This window comes from Lynx rufus, unplaced genomic scaffold (genome assembly GCF_022079265.1).
Source record: "Lynx rufus isolate CCGP_SWC_20201006 ecotype Redwood Valley unplaced genomic scaffold, mLynRuf1.p SCAF_25, whole genome shotgun sequence".
Taxonomy (NCBI): Eukaryota; Metazoa; Chordata; class Mammalia; order Carnivora; family Felidae; genus Lynx; species Lynx rufus.
Genome location: NW_025814840.1, coordinates 3,609,689 through 3,624,765, shown reverse-complemented (window position 1 = coordinate 3,624,765; position 15,077 = coordinate 3,609,689). Strand labels below are relative to the sequence as shown.

Genomic DNA, 15,077 nt, shown 5'->3' with positions numbered 1-15,077 from the left:
GTCAGTGCATTATTTTGAAAACCAAGAAATAAAAGGGAAGAATCAAACATTTTTTTTCCCTGTCTTTCCTACAGGAGGAGGATGTTGGGGTGATTAAATATTTGATATGGAGAAGTTTCTCTTTATGGAAATATCTGGCTAATAAATGCAGAAGAAAGGGAAGGAAGGAATGGATAGGAAATGACTATCGGGGTTGTAACCATCAGGAGAGTCACAGGGACTGCTGTGCCTCTTTAAGGAAGCAGTGAATATCGCCTACAATTTATTTGTTAAAAACCAAAAAAAAAAAAAAAAAAAAAAAAAAAACAACAACCAAAAAACCCAGAAAACAGTTAATCAAACAGGGCCTCTAGCTCTCACTACCATTTTACAGGAAATAAAGGAGACAGAACAAGATCTGAAGTGGCCCCTTGAAGGTTCAATAGTTGAAACCCACTCTTCAGAAATCTGGTTTCTTTTCCTTTGAACGTTTACTTATTTTGATAGAGAGACAGCATGAGCCAAGGAGGGCAGAGAGATTGGGAGAGAGACAGAATCCCAAGCAGGATCCCTGCTGTCAGAGCAGAGCCTGACATGGGGCTCTAACTCACGAGCCATGAGATCATGACCGGAGCTGAAGTCTGACACTCAACTCACTGAGCTGCCCAGGCGCCCCCGAAATCTTGAACAAATAAACATCAGAGGGAGTCAAATCAGGTGGTGGTGGTGAAGCCTATAGTTTAACAGAGACACTTAAAACCCTTTTCAACCAATCATAATAGATGGGTCTAATTTTTTAATATGAATATTGACTGGATATTCAATGATATGGAGGGACTTTTATTAATTTTGGGGGAGTAATAATGGTATTATGATTAAGTTTTGGGTCCTTATTTTTAAGAGACACATATTGAGATATTTTGCAGATGAAATATTGTGTGTCTGACCTGCTTCAATATAATAAGGCAGGGAGTGGGTGAGAGCATTTCTGGGGACTTGGTAATGAACTTGGGTAGTCGCCACTTGGAGAGTCATTATAATCCTCTCTGGAATTTTATGTATGTTTGAAATGTCTGCAGTGAAAGATTAGCATGTTTCCAATATTCCTAGGGTCAAAATTATGAAATGAGTTCTGAAATGGTCCTACTTTAAATATGAAATTGCATTTAAATATTAAGTTCAGTTACAGCATAGTTATAAAACTTACTTTGCAAACGATTTCATTAATAAATTCTTGGTAAAGGAATTATGATAAAATACTTCTTTAATGAATCAAATCTCCCTTCTTTATTACTTTATTCATATGACATATGGCTGAAGACCACAGGACAGCTACTTCTAAAGCAGGGATAAACCTTTAGACCATTAATTAATTAACCTAATTTACATAATGTTCTTATTTTTGCATAGCTAATGAACTAGAGGTTGATTATAGGCCATTAAGAGTCATTAATAAGTGAAACAGTTATTTAAATATATGAGTTTGTATTACAGACTCACGAGGCAGAGGTCAGTCACGAAATGTTAATAACAATATTAAAAGCATCAGGCATTAAACAAACTAACATTTAGCTTGTAGACTTCATTCACTTCTGAGAGGCTAATTCAGGAACCTGATAACTGGTCTCAGTTCTACAGGCAAACTTGGGCACGTGTAAGAACACTAATGGGTACATTAGCTAAATTTTTATTAGCCTTAGGTTTACATTAAAGTAACGAGAACTAGTTGTAACACACTCACATAAAAGTTAACGCTTTGTCTTTGTTCCGAGAATTTGGAGCTGTTTCTTGAAAACTGCCAAGTTCTACGACCTATATATTTAGGTTTTTCTTTCTAAATCTCTTTCTTTTTTTTTTTTTCTCAAATAAAGATGGCAAATACAGTTTTCAAATAGCTTTCATATTTTTCTTAGTTGCAAGAAGGTTGTTTACATTATATAATTTAGAACCACTCTAACTTTTTGACTCCTGGTTTAGACAATTCAGTTGACAATTTGAAGCTTCCTCTATATTTTATAAAAATATAATTGCCCGCAGCTTAAAGATTTTAAAAGCTGAAGAAACTTGCCTGCTATTTAAAATTTTTTTAGTGTTTATTTTTGAAAGAGAGAGAGACTGTAAGCAGGGGGGGGTCAGAAAGAGAGAGGGAGACACAGAATCCGAAGCAGGCTCCAGGCTCCGAGTTCAGCACAGAGCCCCATGAGGGGCTCAAACTCACAAATAGTGAGATCATGACCTGACATGGTCAGATGCTTAACCGACTGAGCCACCCAAGTGCCCCTGGCCTGCTATTTTTAAACAATTTGATTATGCAAGTGATGAATAATCACTGAACACAACTTAATTCCTTTAATTCCAAAGGTACACCCTGTATAATCTGATTTTTTTTTTCAAATGACTTGGTTGTACCCTTACAAGCAAGGTGCAGCTCTTTACCTAGATCAGGAATCATTATTGTCATGACCATCCACTACTGACCTGGAAGAGGAGATTGGAGGGCACATCTCCTGGTCTCCTTTCTCACACTGCCTGGAGCTCTCTCCCTCTGGCACCTGCATCCTCCTGGGGCCTCTCACTCACTCTTCCTTTTCCCTGCTCCCCCTTCTACAGAGGCTGATTTTTTTTCCTTTTTTTTTTAATATGAAATTTATTGTCAAACTGGTTTCCATACAACACCCAGTGCTCATCCCAACAGGTACACTCCTCAATGCCCATCACCCACCCTCCCCTCCCTTCCACCCCCCATCAATCCTCAGTTTATTCTCAGTTTTTAAGAGTCTCTTATGGTTTGTCTCCCTCCCTCTCTAACTTTTTTTTCCCTTCCCCTCCCCCATGGTCTTCTGTTAAGTTTCTCAGGATCCACATAAGAGTGAAAACATATGGTATCTGTTGCTCTCTGACTGACTTATTTCACTTAGCATAACACTCTCCAGTTCCATCCACATTGCTACAAAAGGCCATATTTCATTCTTTCCCATTGCCTAGTAGTATTCCATTGTGTATATAAACCACAATTTCTTTATCCATTCATCAGTTGATGGACATTTAGGCTCTTTCTGTAATTTACCCAAGGGATACCAGAGTACTGACGCATAGGGGCACTCATACCCCAGTGTTTATAGCAGCACTTTCAACAATAGCCAAATTATGGAAAGAGCCTACGGACGCTGATTGAAGGAGCACCAGCACGGGAAGGACCCGGAGCCAAAGGTCACTGTTTCAGAGTCCCATTTCACGCTCTCTCTGGGCCTCTGTTCTACCAATGATTAGATTAGATTTTTCTCTGGTCTTCTATACTGTTAAAAAGTTGGTGTGATTATAAAAAGATGAACTCCCTGAAGTACAAAGGAGTATTAACTGTGTGGATGGAAAAGACCAGCCTTTCTCTCGTTATTAGTAATATCTCCCAGAACCTCTGCTGGGTCCCTTCACAAATTGGCTTTACTTGCTCTCCTGTGCATCCCACAGACAGGTGTGGGAGAAAGATTTTGGAGTGAAAAGATGTGAGCTTCAATCTCCAGGTTTTCATTTACCTATAGTGTCATTTTTTAAAAAGTCACTTAACCTTTTCTTATCTTGTCTTTGTAAAATAGGAATAATAATTTTCATCTCCTAGAAACGGATGTGAGTTAAATATCACGCCATGCATAATTTACAATATATGTTAGTCGCTGTTTGAAGATGCATTTTCCACATTTTCCTCTGCACTTAAGAAAATCCGTAAGTACAAGAAGCCACACAATTGAGAGAATGTCGAACAATCCCCTCCCGTTAACAGTACATTCCAGAGAGTTCGCCAGTCTTACAGTGAGACTGAGAATAAAGGTTATTCTAACAACAGCGTATACAAAATTTGGAGACGGCATGTTATTGCCTTGATATTTCAGGAGTACGAAATCGCTCCTTGCGCTGTCCTGCCTCAGCGGCTGAAGTGGACGTGGGGTCAGCCCCAAGCGCTGATGGTCTCCCAAGCTCTCCCCTGATAACTTTCAGACATGTGTATTTCATTAGGAAACGAGCAGAAGCACCCCAAAATTCTTAAAAGTGCTGAAGTAACATGACTCACTTTTCGAAGGAACTCGGAGATTGGCGAGGACCACTTCCAGGGAATCAGCCTGGACGCGAAGCACATAGCTCGTTCTTGTCTCGTAATCCAGAGGGGCATTGACATAGATAACACCCGTGATGTTGTGGATTCCAAACAGACCTGCAGTTAAAACACAGCTTCTTGATCATTTCCCTCACACTATAAGAGGAAAATTAAAAAGTCGCTTTAAAAGCCCTGTGATTTTAAAAGCACTTCTTTTTTTTTTAAAGTGTATTTTTGAGAAAGGGAGTGGGGGAGGGGCAGAGAGAGAGAGAGAGAGAGAGAGAGGGAGAGGGAAACTCTCAGGCAGGACCCATGCTGTCAGCACGGAGCCTAGTGCAGGGCTCGATCTCATGAACTGTGACATCATGACCTGAACTGAAATCAAGTGCCGGATTCTTAACCAACTGAGCCACCCAGGCGCCCCTAAATCACTTCTTGTAACAAGAGTAATGCGTGAGGGGTGCCTGGGTGGCTCTGTCGGTTAAGCCTCTGCCTTGGGCTCAGGTCATGATCTCACTGTACATGGGTTCGAGCCCTGCATCGGGCGCTGTGCTGACAGCTCAGAGCCTGGAACTTGCTTCTGATTCTGTGTCTCCCTCTCTCTCTGAGCCTCCCCCACTCACAGTCTGTCTTTCAAAAATAAATAAATGTAATACGTAATACGTGAAAGTGACAGGAGGCTTTCACAAACTTCAGATTATCATCGGCGCATCCTTACGTGAATACCCTGATTTTCCAGTTACTTTGAGATTCTCCTGGAAATCAGTGTCTCATCAGTCAATTACATTTGGGAAGCACTGCACACTCCATCAGTCACAGTGGATTTGGATGGTCCTCCACATCCTAGGGGGCATTAGACGTTGGTGATATTTAGGGAGGGGGCATAACAGCACAGTGGGAACAAAGAAGAAAGGCAGCAAGAAAAGTAAGATGTGAGCACTGGCTGCAGGGAGAGTGATTTCTAGTTAATGGTTGGTCATTGAAACACTTAGAATTTCCTTGAAAATTGCTTAACGGCATTTATTTATACTCATTCATACAAATATTCGATATTGAATCTTTATGTACTTACTACATGTATATTGACTCTTTCCTGACCGCTTACGACATGCCTGGCCGTCCAGTTTATCAAAAGAGAAAAACAGGACAACAGGGAGACAACAGGAAGCACAAGTGGGGGAGGGGCAGAGAGAGAGAGAGAGAGAGACAGAGAGAGAGAGAGAGGGAGGGAGGGAGAGGGGCACAGAATCCAAAGCAGGCTCCAGGCTCTGAGCCCAAAGCGGGGCTTGAACGCACCAACTGCGAGATCATGACCTGAGCCGAAGTCAGACGCTTAACTGACTGAGCCTCCCCAGGCGCCCCAAATGTACCAATTGCTTTTAAGTTGGAGAGGATTTTATTAGAAAAATGGGGTAAGTAGTAATTCAATCCGAAATGAATCTCAGAGCCCAGTTGGTTAGTTTATGGCGAAAACAGAGACTGAGGATCCACTCACCGTCTTCGTTTCCTGAGACAATGGTGTACACGATACTCTGGTTGACGGCCGCTGCAGAAATGACACCAACCGTTGTGCCTCTGGCAGCAAGTTCGCTCACCGGAGGGGGTCTGCAGGTTTTAGAAGATGATTCATTTTTTACAGTCCATTTGTCAAGACAGAGTTTGGAATTCAATAATACAATGTGTTAGTTTAAGTGTGTCTGTGCGTTTATTTGAATAATACATTTTCTGAAGTTTTCACGGTAGTCCCACATTGAGACGCCAGCCCTAAGAAACTGGGCTCAAAATGATGCAAATGATCTCGGTTACGAATGCCATGTCACCTGCGTTATTTTTAATTTAATTTAAAAATAAATTATAATTAAATAAAATTAAATTAAATAAATTATAATTAATATAAAAATAAAAATATAATTTAATTTCAGATACTATTTTATTATCTGCCAAACATTCTACAAAATTCTCTCTACTCGTTTCTCTACGGTACCTTCTGAACTGAAAGCCAGCGGTTCCGATCTGCTCCCTCAACTTGCTAAAGTGTAATGTTGCTCTTGTGTTGTTGACGTTAGCAAACTCAAGCAAATAGCTTCCAGATGACTCTTTCTAGCCCTTATTCTTGCTCGACCGGGAAGCTCTAATGGTTCTAAGAGTATGTGAACAGATGGTGTCACAAAACTCACCTTTCTCTTGAACTCACTTATTTCACTCAACTGCAGCCATGTGATGCCCTCAGTATTGGGATTATTCACTTAATTTCCAATCTGTATTTCCAACAACACATCTCATTCTCAAATTCTCCATTTTATTTTACGATATCGGTCACTCTAACTAGGCTATCCTAGCTTTAATCGTAAGTTAATGAAAATAATCTCGCTTTTATAAAACACAGGTATTTATACTACCCAGATCCAACAGATTTAAAAAAAAAATTGGCAACTGAGAGGTTTGGACAGCATCTCTGAATCTTTCTGTGGTCTAGCCAATCTACCTAGTACATGCAACTTCTGTAACCTTCCTCATCTTTCCTCCAGCTGACAAGACGAACCCTGCTGTCATTTGTTCCACATGACTTTTTCTTAGGATACTTACTCTTCTAATATCACTGCTTACTTTTCTCTCCATGCTCTCAATTCTTCTCTTCTGGATTACACTGTGTGGTTACCCTGTGCGGTCACTGAGCCCTTTGATAACAAATCCTGAACTATAATAACATTCCGGAAAATTAATTCTATCCCACCCTTTATAAACATGTCCAGATTGCTGAGCTCTTTGCCCCTTTAGTCCATATGCTCTGTTAAGCGACCTAAATGTAAATAAAGTGATCTCCTTTACAGACACTTTAACCCTTAATGGGGGTCCATATATATTCACTATACGTTCAAGACCTACTTTTTTTTTTTTTTGCTAAAGAATAAACACTCACCTATATAACTTTTAATGAAAATGATAAAGTATGTATGTACACATGTATTTTGTTCTCGCCTTCCTTTGTTACAGTATCCAAATGACACTTTGGACAACGACACCTCCTCCATACCCCGTATAAGTGGTTGGGGTAAGGTCTCCCCAGGCCCCAGGGTGTATGGATAGACTCATTATCCACCTCTGGCCACTGAGGGTACTTTTTCTCCTTTGCTTAGTGTTCATGTCTCCTGTAAAACCAATGGCAGTCTTGCCCAGAAATTTTATTTTAAGTGCTAGAAAAAAATGTTTGCAAGAATTTTCATGTTTTTTGATGTTACCCTGTGAGAAGGTTCTTGTTGATCACGATACCAACACAAATGAAATAACCACAGGCTGGAAATAGATCCCTTGGACTAGTATTCTAAATGCTGCTATACTTAACACGAGGTGAGTTCATCATTTCAGCCACTGAAACACATTGTCTTTTATCTAGGATTTCTATCATATCCAACCAAAAATGTTCCCACTAATTAAAAAAGAAGATGTTTAGGTTAGAAAAGGAGACATTTGCCGAGGCAGATACTTGTAAAATAAGATATCTGAGATAACAATTACATTCTATGAGCAATTTATGTACATGTGGGCACAGTGTCAGTTTAGTGAGATAAAGACGCCTCTGGTAATTTGAACGGAGACGGTAATAGTCTACCACAAAAAGGAGACATTTACCAAAGCGACACAAAGGCTGGTTTTGATGGGGCTTTTGTATGACACTTTCGTAGGATATTTCAGATGATAAAGGAGACTTTAAAATGATTTGCTGTTTGTCCCATTGCTTAGTGATTGACCATGGTGGCTGTGAAGTCAAACACCTGGAAAGGACTAAAATCAGAGAGTCATGGAAACACGATCGTCTCCAAAATGGACCTCAACGATCGCTCCCCCTGGTATTCCTTCCTTTGTCTCACCCGACAGCCAGGCTGTGGCTGGATGTGAATCAACAGAACAAGGCAAAGAAAATGACTTGTCACCCCAGTGATTCCATTACATAAGACTGTAGATTGTAGGCTCTGACTCCCTCCCTCGCTGGATTGGATGAAGGGGACAGGGAACTGAGAGTGATGTTGCCACCACTCAGCAAGGAACTGAAGCCCTCGGCCCAACATCCCTCTCAACTGAATTCTACCACCAACCACATGAGTTCAGAAGCAGCCCTTTCTCTAGTCAAGCCTCACAGGAGACAGTACTCCTGGCCACCACCTCGATTCAAGCCTGGGTGCGACTATGAAAACAGAACACAGGCAACCTAATTTTGACCTTCAAAAACTTCAAGACGATGTATGTGCTGTTTTCACTCATCACGTTTGTAAAGATAAGGCCACGTGCAAGAATAATGGACACACGTGGCTTGAATGTTAGGAGCAATGAGTTGTCAATGTATGAAGATCTTAATGTTGACATAAGAAAATGTTGACATAAGAAAATGCTGACATAAGAAATGTTGACATAAGAAAATGTTGACATAAGAAAACACACGTCGGCCATATTCTGGGGTGACCTTCATAACCTGAATTTCCTCTCGTGGAAGTAACATTGCTTAAATTGTTTGCTTGTCTATCTTGTTACTACTCATGAGCTGAGAGCTAAGTTTTATACTTCCTATAATTAATTTCTTGTCAGATTCTTATAAAGTACAGAAATATAAAGTCTGCAGCTAATGTACCTTCAGCTTTAACGTTAGAAAAATGCCAGCTTCATTTCAAACTTTAAAAACAACATTTCGGGGTGCCTGGGTGGCTCAGTCGGTTGAGCATCCGACTTCAGCTCAGGTCATGATCTTGTGGTCTGTGATTTCAAGCTCCGTGTCGGGCTCTGTGCTGACGGCTCAGAGCCTGGAGCCTGCGTCGCATTCTGTGTCTCCCTCTCTCTCTGCCCCTCCCCCACTCATGCTCTGTCTCTCTCTCTGTCAAAAATAAATAAACGTTAAAAAAAAATTCAGGGGCGCCTGGGTAGCTCAGGTCCTGGGGACCCTTCCTAGACATCTTCAGTCAAGCTGGGTCTCTGTCCCCCCAGGAGATACAGATAAGAGCACTGTAATGACAGTGGTTCTATCTTTAACAGATATGGGCCGTGAACGCTGGAGACACTGATGGTTTCATCCCCTTAAAACACCTCCAGGAAGGACCTTCAGAGACTCTTCCACAGCGGTGGATCCCAGCAGGGTTGGATGCCCATGGGTACCGCCACACCCCCCATGGAGCCTGGCTGTGATTTATCCCCCGAGGCCAACACTTTGGGCTTTCTTGGGCGTTTTAAATAAAACCTCCAGATTCTGAATACAACTCCAACATCACCTAAACTAGCTCTTAAACAAAGCCTAAATCATATTTCAATTTAAGAAGCTCAGGTGTGAGAGATATCAAATTTACATGTGATTCGGTCATTAATCTCACTATTCGCATTCTCCTTGCCTCCCCTAACTTTTACATGTAAAACGGCTGTATACTTTTTGACACCACATTTTTTTTTTGTTTTTTTTTTTACAGCAGTTTTCTTTTTTTAAAATTCAATTTTTTTTCTAAGTTTATTTATTTATTTTGAGAGAGAGACAGAGAGGGAGAGTGAGAGAGACAGAGAATCCCAAGCAGGCTCCCCACTGTCAGCACAGAGCCCAACACGGGGCTCAGATCCACAAACCGTGAGATCGTGACCTGATCAGGAACTGGATGCTTAACGGACTGAGCCACCAGGCGCCCCCAGAGTGGTTTTAGATTTCCTGCAAAATTAAACAGAAAGTATAGAGATTCTATATGCACTCCCACCCCTAGTTGTCCATATTATTAACACCCTGCGTTAGTGTGGCTCATTTGTTAAAACTGATGAGCCTGTACGGATACATAATTATCAACTAAAGTCTTTTGTTGACATGAGGTTGTTCTTGCCTTGTATACTTCTATGGGTTTAGACTGATTTATGATGTCACATAGCCATCACTACAATAGCATACACAATAGTTTTGGTGACGTCAATTTCTCCTTTTCTTCAGTTATTCATCCCTCCTTCTGCCTGAACCTCTGGAAACCACTGATCTTTATACTGTCTGTGTACTTTAATGTTTATTTTTGAGAGAGAGACAGAGCACGAGATGGGGAGGGGAAGAGACAGAGAGAGACACACACACAGAATCCGAAGTAGGTTCCCAACTCAGGGCTTGAACTCATGAACCGTGAGATCATGACCTGAGCCGAAGTCAGATGCTCAACCTACTGAGCCATCCAGGTGCCCCAGTGCCATTCTATTTTTACTGCTTACATAATATTTTGTACTAAAAAACATTTTTTTTTTTAATTTTTTTTTCAACGTTTATTTATTTTTGGGACAGAGAGAGACAGAGCATGAACGGGGGAGGGGCAGAGAGAGAGGGAGACACAGAATCGGAAACAGGCTCCAGGCTCTGAGCCATCAGCCCAGAGCCTGACGCGGGGCTCGAACTCACGGACCGCGAGATCGTGACCTGGCTGAAGTCGGACGCTTAACCGACTGCGCCACCCAGGCGCCCCTAAAAAACATTTTTTTAATCTTTATTTTTGAGAGAGACAGAATGCCAGCAAGGAAGGGGCAGAGAGAGAGGGAGACACAGAATCCAAAGCAGGGTCCAGGCACTGAGTTGTCAGCACAGAGCCCGATGCGGGGCTTGAAGCCACAAACTGTGAGATCACGACCCGAGCCAACCGACGCTTAACCGACAGAGCCACCCAGGCGCCCTGACTGTCTGTATACTCTTGCCTTTTCCAGACTATATGTACGTGAGCTTCCCCTGTGTCATTTGGGGGCTTTATATTTTTATTGCTCAGTCACATTAGACTGTAAGAATGTACAACGAACAGCTGCTTTTGAGTAAGAAGAAAATTGATCAAAATAACTCCAAACTTATCGTTTAGAAATCTATCTTTGTAGATGAAGTGGAATCCAGAGAAGTTAACTGATACATAACTTATATGCAAAATACTTATAATTTTCTTATGGATGCATAAATTAATACATAGATATCTGCTTAATGTTTCAAATTGGTTATTTGAAAATATAGATGACAATAAATCTCTCTCAATTAAATACATTTTAACATATCTGAATCATCTGAATAATGGCTACATAATTATAGATTTTGCAGTTTTCAATGGCAGACCCAGTTTTTACAGTATAAATATAGATGAAACAATTATTCTACAATTTAAAATCTAGTTTTATTGTCGGGTTCAAGAAGTAACAGTAAAAGTAAATGTTATATGTGTTACATAAAGCTCCTAATTATTTTAAATGCTGTGCAGTTTAGGATATAAAAGTGTGTGTAAATAGACGCTATAAAATTTCACTGGGATTCAATCTCGCTCTATTGCTTTCTTTCTACTGAGAGACAAATCTAATTTATTTTGACATGTCTGAATTCAATATATTTGCAAATCAGTGTCAATTAAGGAACTGTTTTTATATCTACTATAAGGGAATTTAATGAAAATAGGAAGGAAAAAAAATCCACTGGAACTCCTATTATTTGTAACCTTGGAGTAACTGCGTCAGGGTGATCTGATTTTAAATATTTAACCAAGACAAGTGGTTTTAAAAGAACATGAATCAGGAGAGAAATGGCTGCTTTCCCAGTACTTTTACGGTGGGTTATAGAAAAGAAGATTAGTAAAGGACCAAGTGGTTAGAAACTGCTTTTTGTTTTTTGTTTTTTTGTGTTTTTTACATCTTTTCCAAAGCGTACTTGCTTTTTAAGAGTTTGGATTCTTTTCAGATCCATGAAGTGTCTCCATGTTGAAGACAAGCAAACCTAAGCCCTGAGTAGTAACAATTCCTCAAGTCCAGAAAACTATTCGAAATCCAAACCTGCAGTCTCAGGTGTGTGTCTTCCTTGGTTTCATTTATTGTTCTCATTAACAGACCTTTTCTAATCTCTCTTAGTCACTGGTTCCCAAACTTTATAAGAATTAGCTGAAGAACTTATTAAATTTTCAGATCTTCAAGGCGCCTGGGTGGCTCAGTCTGTTAAGTGTCCGACTTCAGCTCAGGTCATGATCTCACAATTGGCGGGTTCAAGCCCCACATCGGGCTCAGGGCTGACAGCTCAGAGCCTGGAGCCTGCTTCGGATTCTGTCTCCTTTCTCTGCCCTTCCTCTGCTCACACTCTGTCTCTCTCAAAAATAAATACACATTTAAAAAAATCGTAAAATTTTCAGATCTCCTGGATGTTTAAAGATTCTGGTTTAGTAGGTCTATGGGGTCAGACCAAGGAATATCATTTATAAAATTCTGGCCCTCATACTTACTACCTATGGGACCCTGCAAAAATTCTTACCTTTCCTGTTCTTATTTCTTTACCTGTAAAGTGGGGACATTACTTACTTAGAAAATCGTGGCGTGTACTAAGCGACACATGTACAAAAAGCTTTCCTTAAACCTAGCACATCATAAGTACTCCATAAATTATAGCTTTATTAATACACTATTTTATGGGCTATACATCTGGAAGTTTAGCATAAACAGTATAATGATATACAAGCTTGTCTTACAGACAGGAACAATAGAAAATAAAACTTAAATACTTTCCAGCAAAAGAAGTCACTAACGAAGCACCTAAGACAACTTATTAAATGGGTGCGAATACTTGCAAACGATATATCCATAAGGAGTTAATATTCAAAATACATAAATAACTTCTACATCTCAGCATCAAAAAAGAATAATCTAATCTAAAAATGGGCAAATGAATAGACTTTTCTCCAAAGAAGATATACTAATGACCAACAGGTATATGAAAAGATGCTCAACATCACTCGTCAGGGAAATGCACATCATAACCATGACGAGCTATCACTTCACACCTGTCAGAATGGCTAAAATCAACAACACAAGAAAGAGCAGGTGCTGGTGAGGATGTGGAGAAAGGGGACCCCTTGTGCACTGTTGGTGGGAATGCAAACTGCTGCAGCCGCTCTGGAAAACAGCATGGAGGTTCCTCAAAAAATGAACAGCAGATACATGAGAGTGATGAATCACTGAATTCGACTCCTGAAAACAGTATTACCCTATATGTTAACTTATTACAATTTAAATGACAATTAAAAAAAAGCGTATGTCTGAATATTTTTAAAAGTAAGGATTTTGGACTGAAGATCAAAAATTGCTTGATTTGGCCCTAGATTCAAGTATGACTCCCACTTTTTTCACATTTAGATCTCCTGAAAAATAATCAGATGGCCTCCTTTCAATCATAAAGAGACAGTCACATCAATGCTTCTGCTATAGGACACTTATGAGGATTTGCTACGGTAACTCACTACACCTGCCCTCACCTTCCTGCATAGTTCTCAGAGCTTGAACTATGCCACTTGATGTTTCAAAATAAAGGAGTGCATTTCTTGTTGTTGTCAAAAAAAAAAAAAAGAGAGAGAGAGGGAGAAAAGAAAAACAGAATTACGGCAATGCTACATCTGGGGTACACACACAAAAGAAAAGAAATCACTATTTTGGAGAGTTAGTTGCACTCCCATATTTACTGCAACAATATGGTTTATCATAGCAGTTTACTTATCACAGCCAAGACATGGAGACGACCTGTGTGTCCACTGGTGGATGAATGGATAAAGAAAAAAAAAAAAAACACACGTATTTTATATTACTGGCTTCTGCTTTGGAAAACTCACAGTTGTAAATGATTTCTCTGCCTCTCTGAGATGTAAATCTTTTAAAAAGCCAGGACTGCTTCCCTCAAGGACCTGAGTTTGAAACATCATCATGAAGGGAAATAGAGGACCTGACACCCACAGGGTAGGATCTGGACTTGGGTGGCAATCACTCCAAATTGTGAGGGTTATGCAGTAACAGGTGATGGAGGCACATAGGAAAAACAAAATTCTGGTCACAAATACCAATCCAGGAGTCATCAAGCATTTATAGGACACCTAGCTTGAGCACAGTACTGTATTTATAGGTAGCAATGACCCTATGATTCATTTACCTGTGACAGCCCCCAGTCGTGCCCATTGCCCTGGTTTAAATTATTGTAGGGTGTCCCCCTTTACTCTCATTAGTGTCCTACTTTGGGCAATAAATCATATGATCTTCACTGCATTAGACACCATAGGGATACAGTTAAGGGGGAAACGTAGCTCTCTCACTTAAATCTACATTCTACCCAGTGAGATGAAGCACATATGTACTCAGGTTTACTTCTTTCCACTTTGGATTCCACGTATTTTGCTATTAGTGTAGTAACTCCTGCTTTCCCTTGTTTGCAATCGCCTGGACTATCTCTCCCCGTCAGTCTCTTGGTGTGTGTGTATGTGTGTGATTTCCTCTTAAATATGCTGTTTAGGGGTGCCTGGGCGGTTCAGTCAGTTGAGTTTTCAACTTTGGCTCAGGTTATGATCTCACAGTTTGTGGGTTCAAGCCCCGCGTCGGGCTCTGTGCTGACAGATCAGAGGCTGGAACCTGCTTTCGATTCTGTGTCCCTCCCCTGTTCATGCTCTGTCTCACTCTGTCTCTCAAAAATAAATAAATGTAAAAAAAATAATTAAAAAAAAATATGCTGTTTACTGGCCTAGAACCCCATGTGAAAAGCTGACCAGAAACAACACAGGATGAGAAGATGAGGCAAAGGGCACAGCCACTGAGCTCCAGAGCACCTTGGAGATGCACGACTTCGCCATTATAAATCGGTGATAAAAATGCCATGATTGTAAATCAACATTTCAGTCGTGCAAAAATCTACTTTCCTGATGGATTGGGGAAGCGGAGTGATCTTCCATGAAACACCTCTGCTGGTATCTCTTGCTTCACATCAGTCAGTGTCCTTGGAATCTCCGTGATAACGAACAAGGTCGGTAGTGGGGCTCCTAAGAGCCTTCACATCTGCTCCCCTCCACCCAGTCCCTCCCCAAGATCCATCCTGATGCTCTATGTCAGATCTCGATTTTAGGAAAGTCTCCAGCTTCCCTCCTTCTGGACCTGACTGCACACTGCTCTCTTCCTGGCACAGTCCTGCTTCATTCTTTAGGGCTGTACCTCACCGCTGCTTTATCTGGGAGATTTTCATGTAGGTCTC

General features: G+C 40.6%; 1 protein-coding gene across 17 annotated transcripts in view; it reads right to left on the bottom strand.

The window, feature by feature from the left end:
- Positions 1–15,077, bottom strand: part of PCDH15 (protocadherin related 15) — a 789,181-nt gene that overhangs the window by 136,737 nt on the left and 637,367 nt on the right. For all 17 annotated transcript variants that reach the window (XM_047088664.1, XM_047088665.1, XM_047088662.1 and 14 more), the window contains 2 exons: positions 5,565–5,674; positions 4,046–4,186 (listed from right to left, as the gene is read on the bottom strand). In XM_047088664.1, the coding sequence (XP_046944620.1) occupies positions 4,046–4,186; positions 5,565–5,674 (251 nt within the window). The remainder of the gene's footprint in view (positions 1–4,045; positions 4,187–5,564; positions 5,675–15,077) is intronic.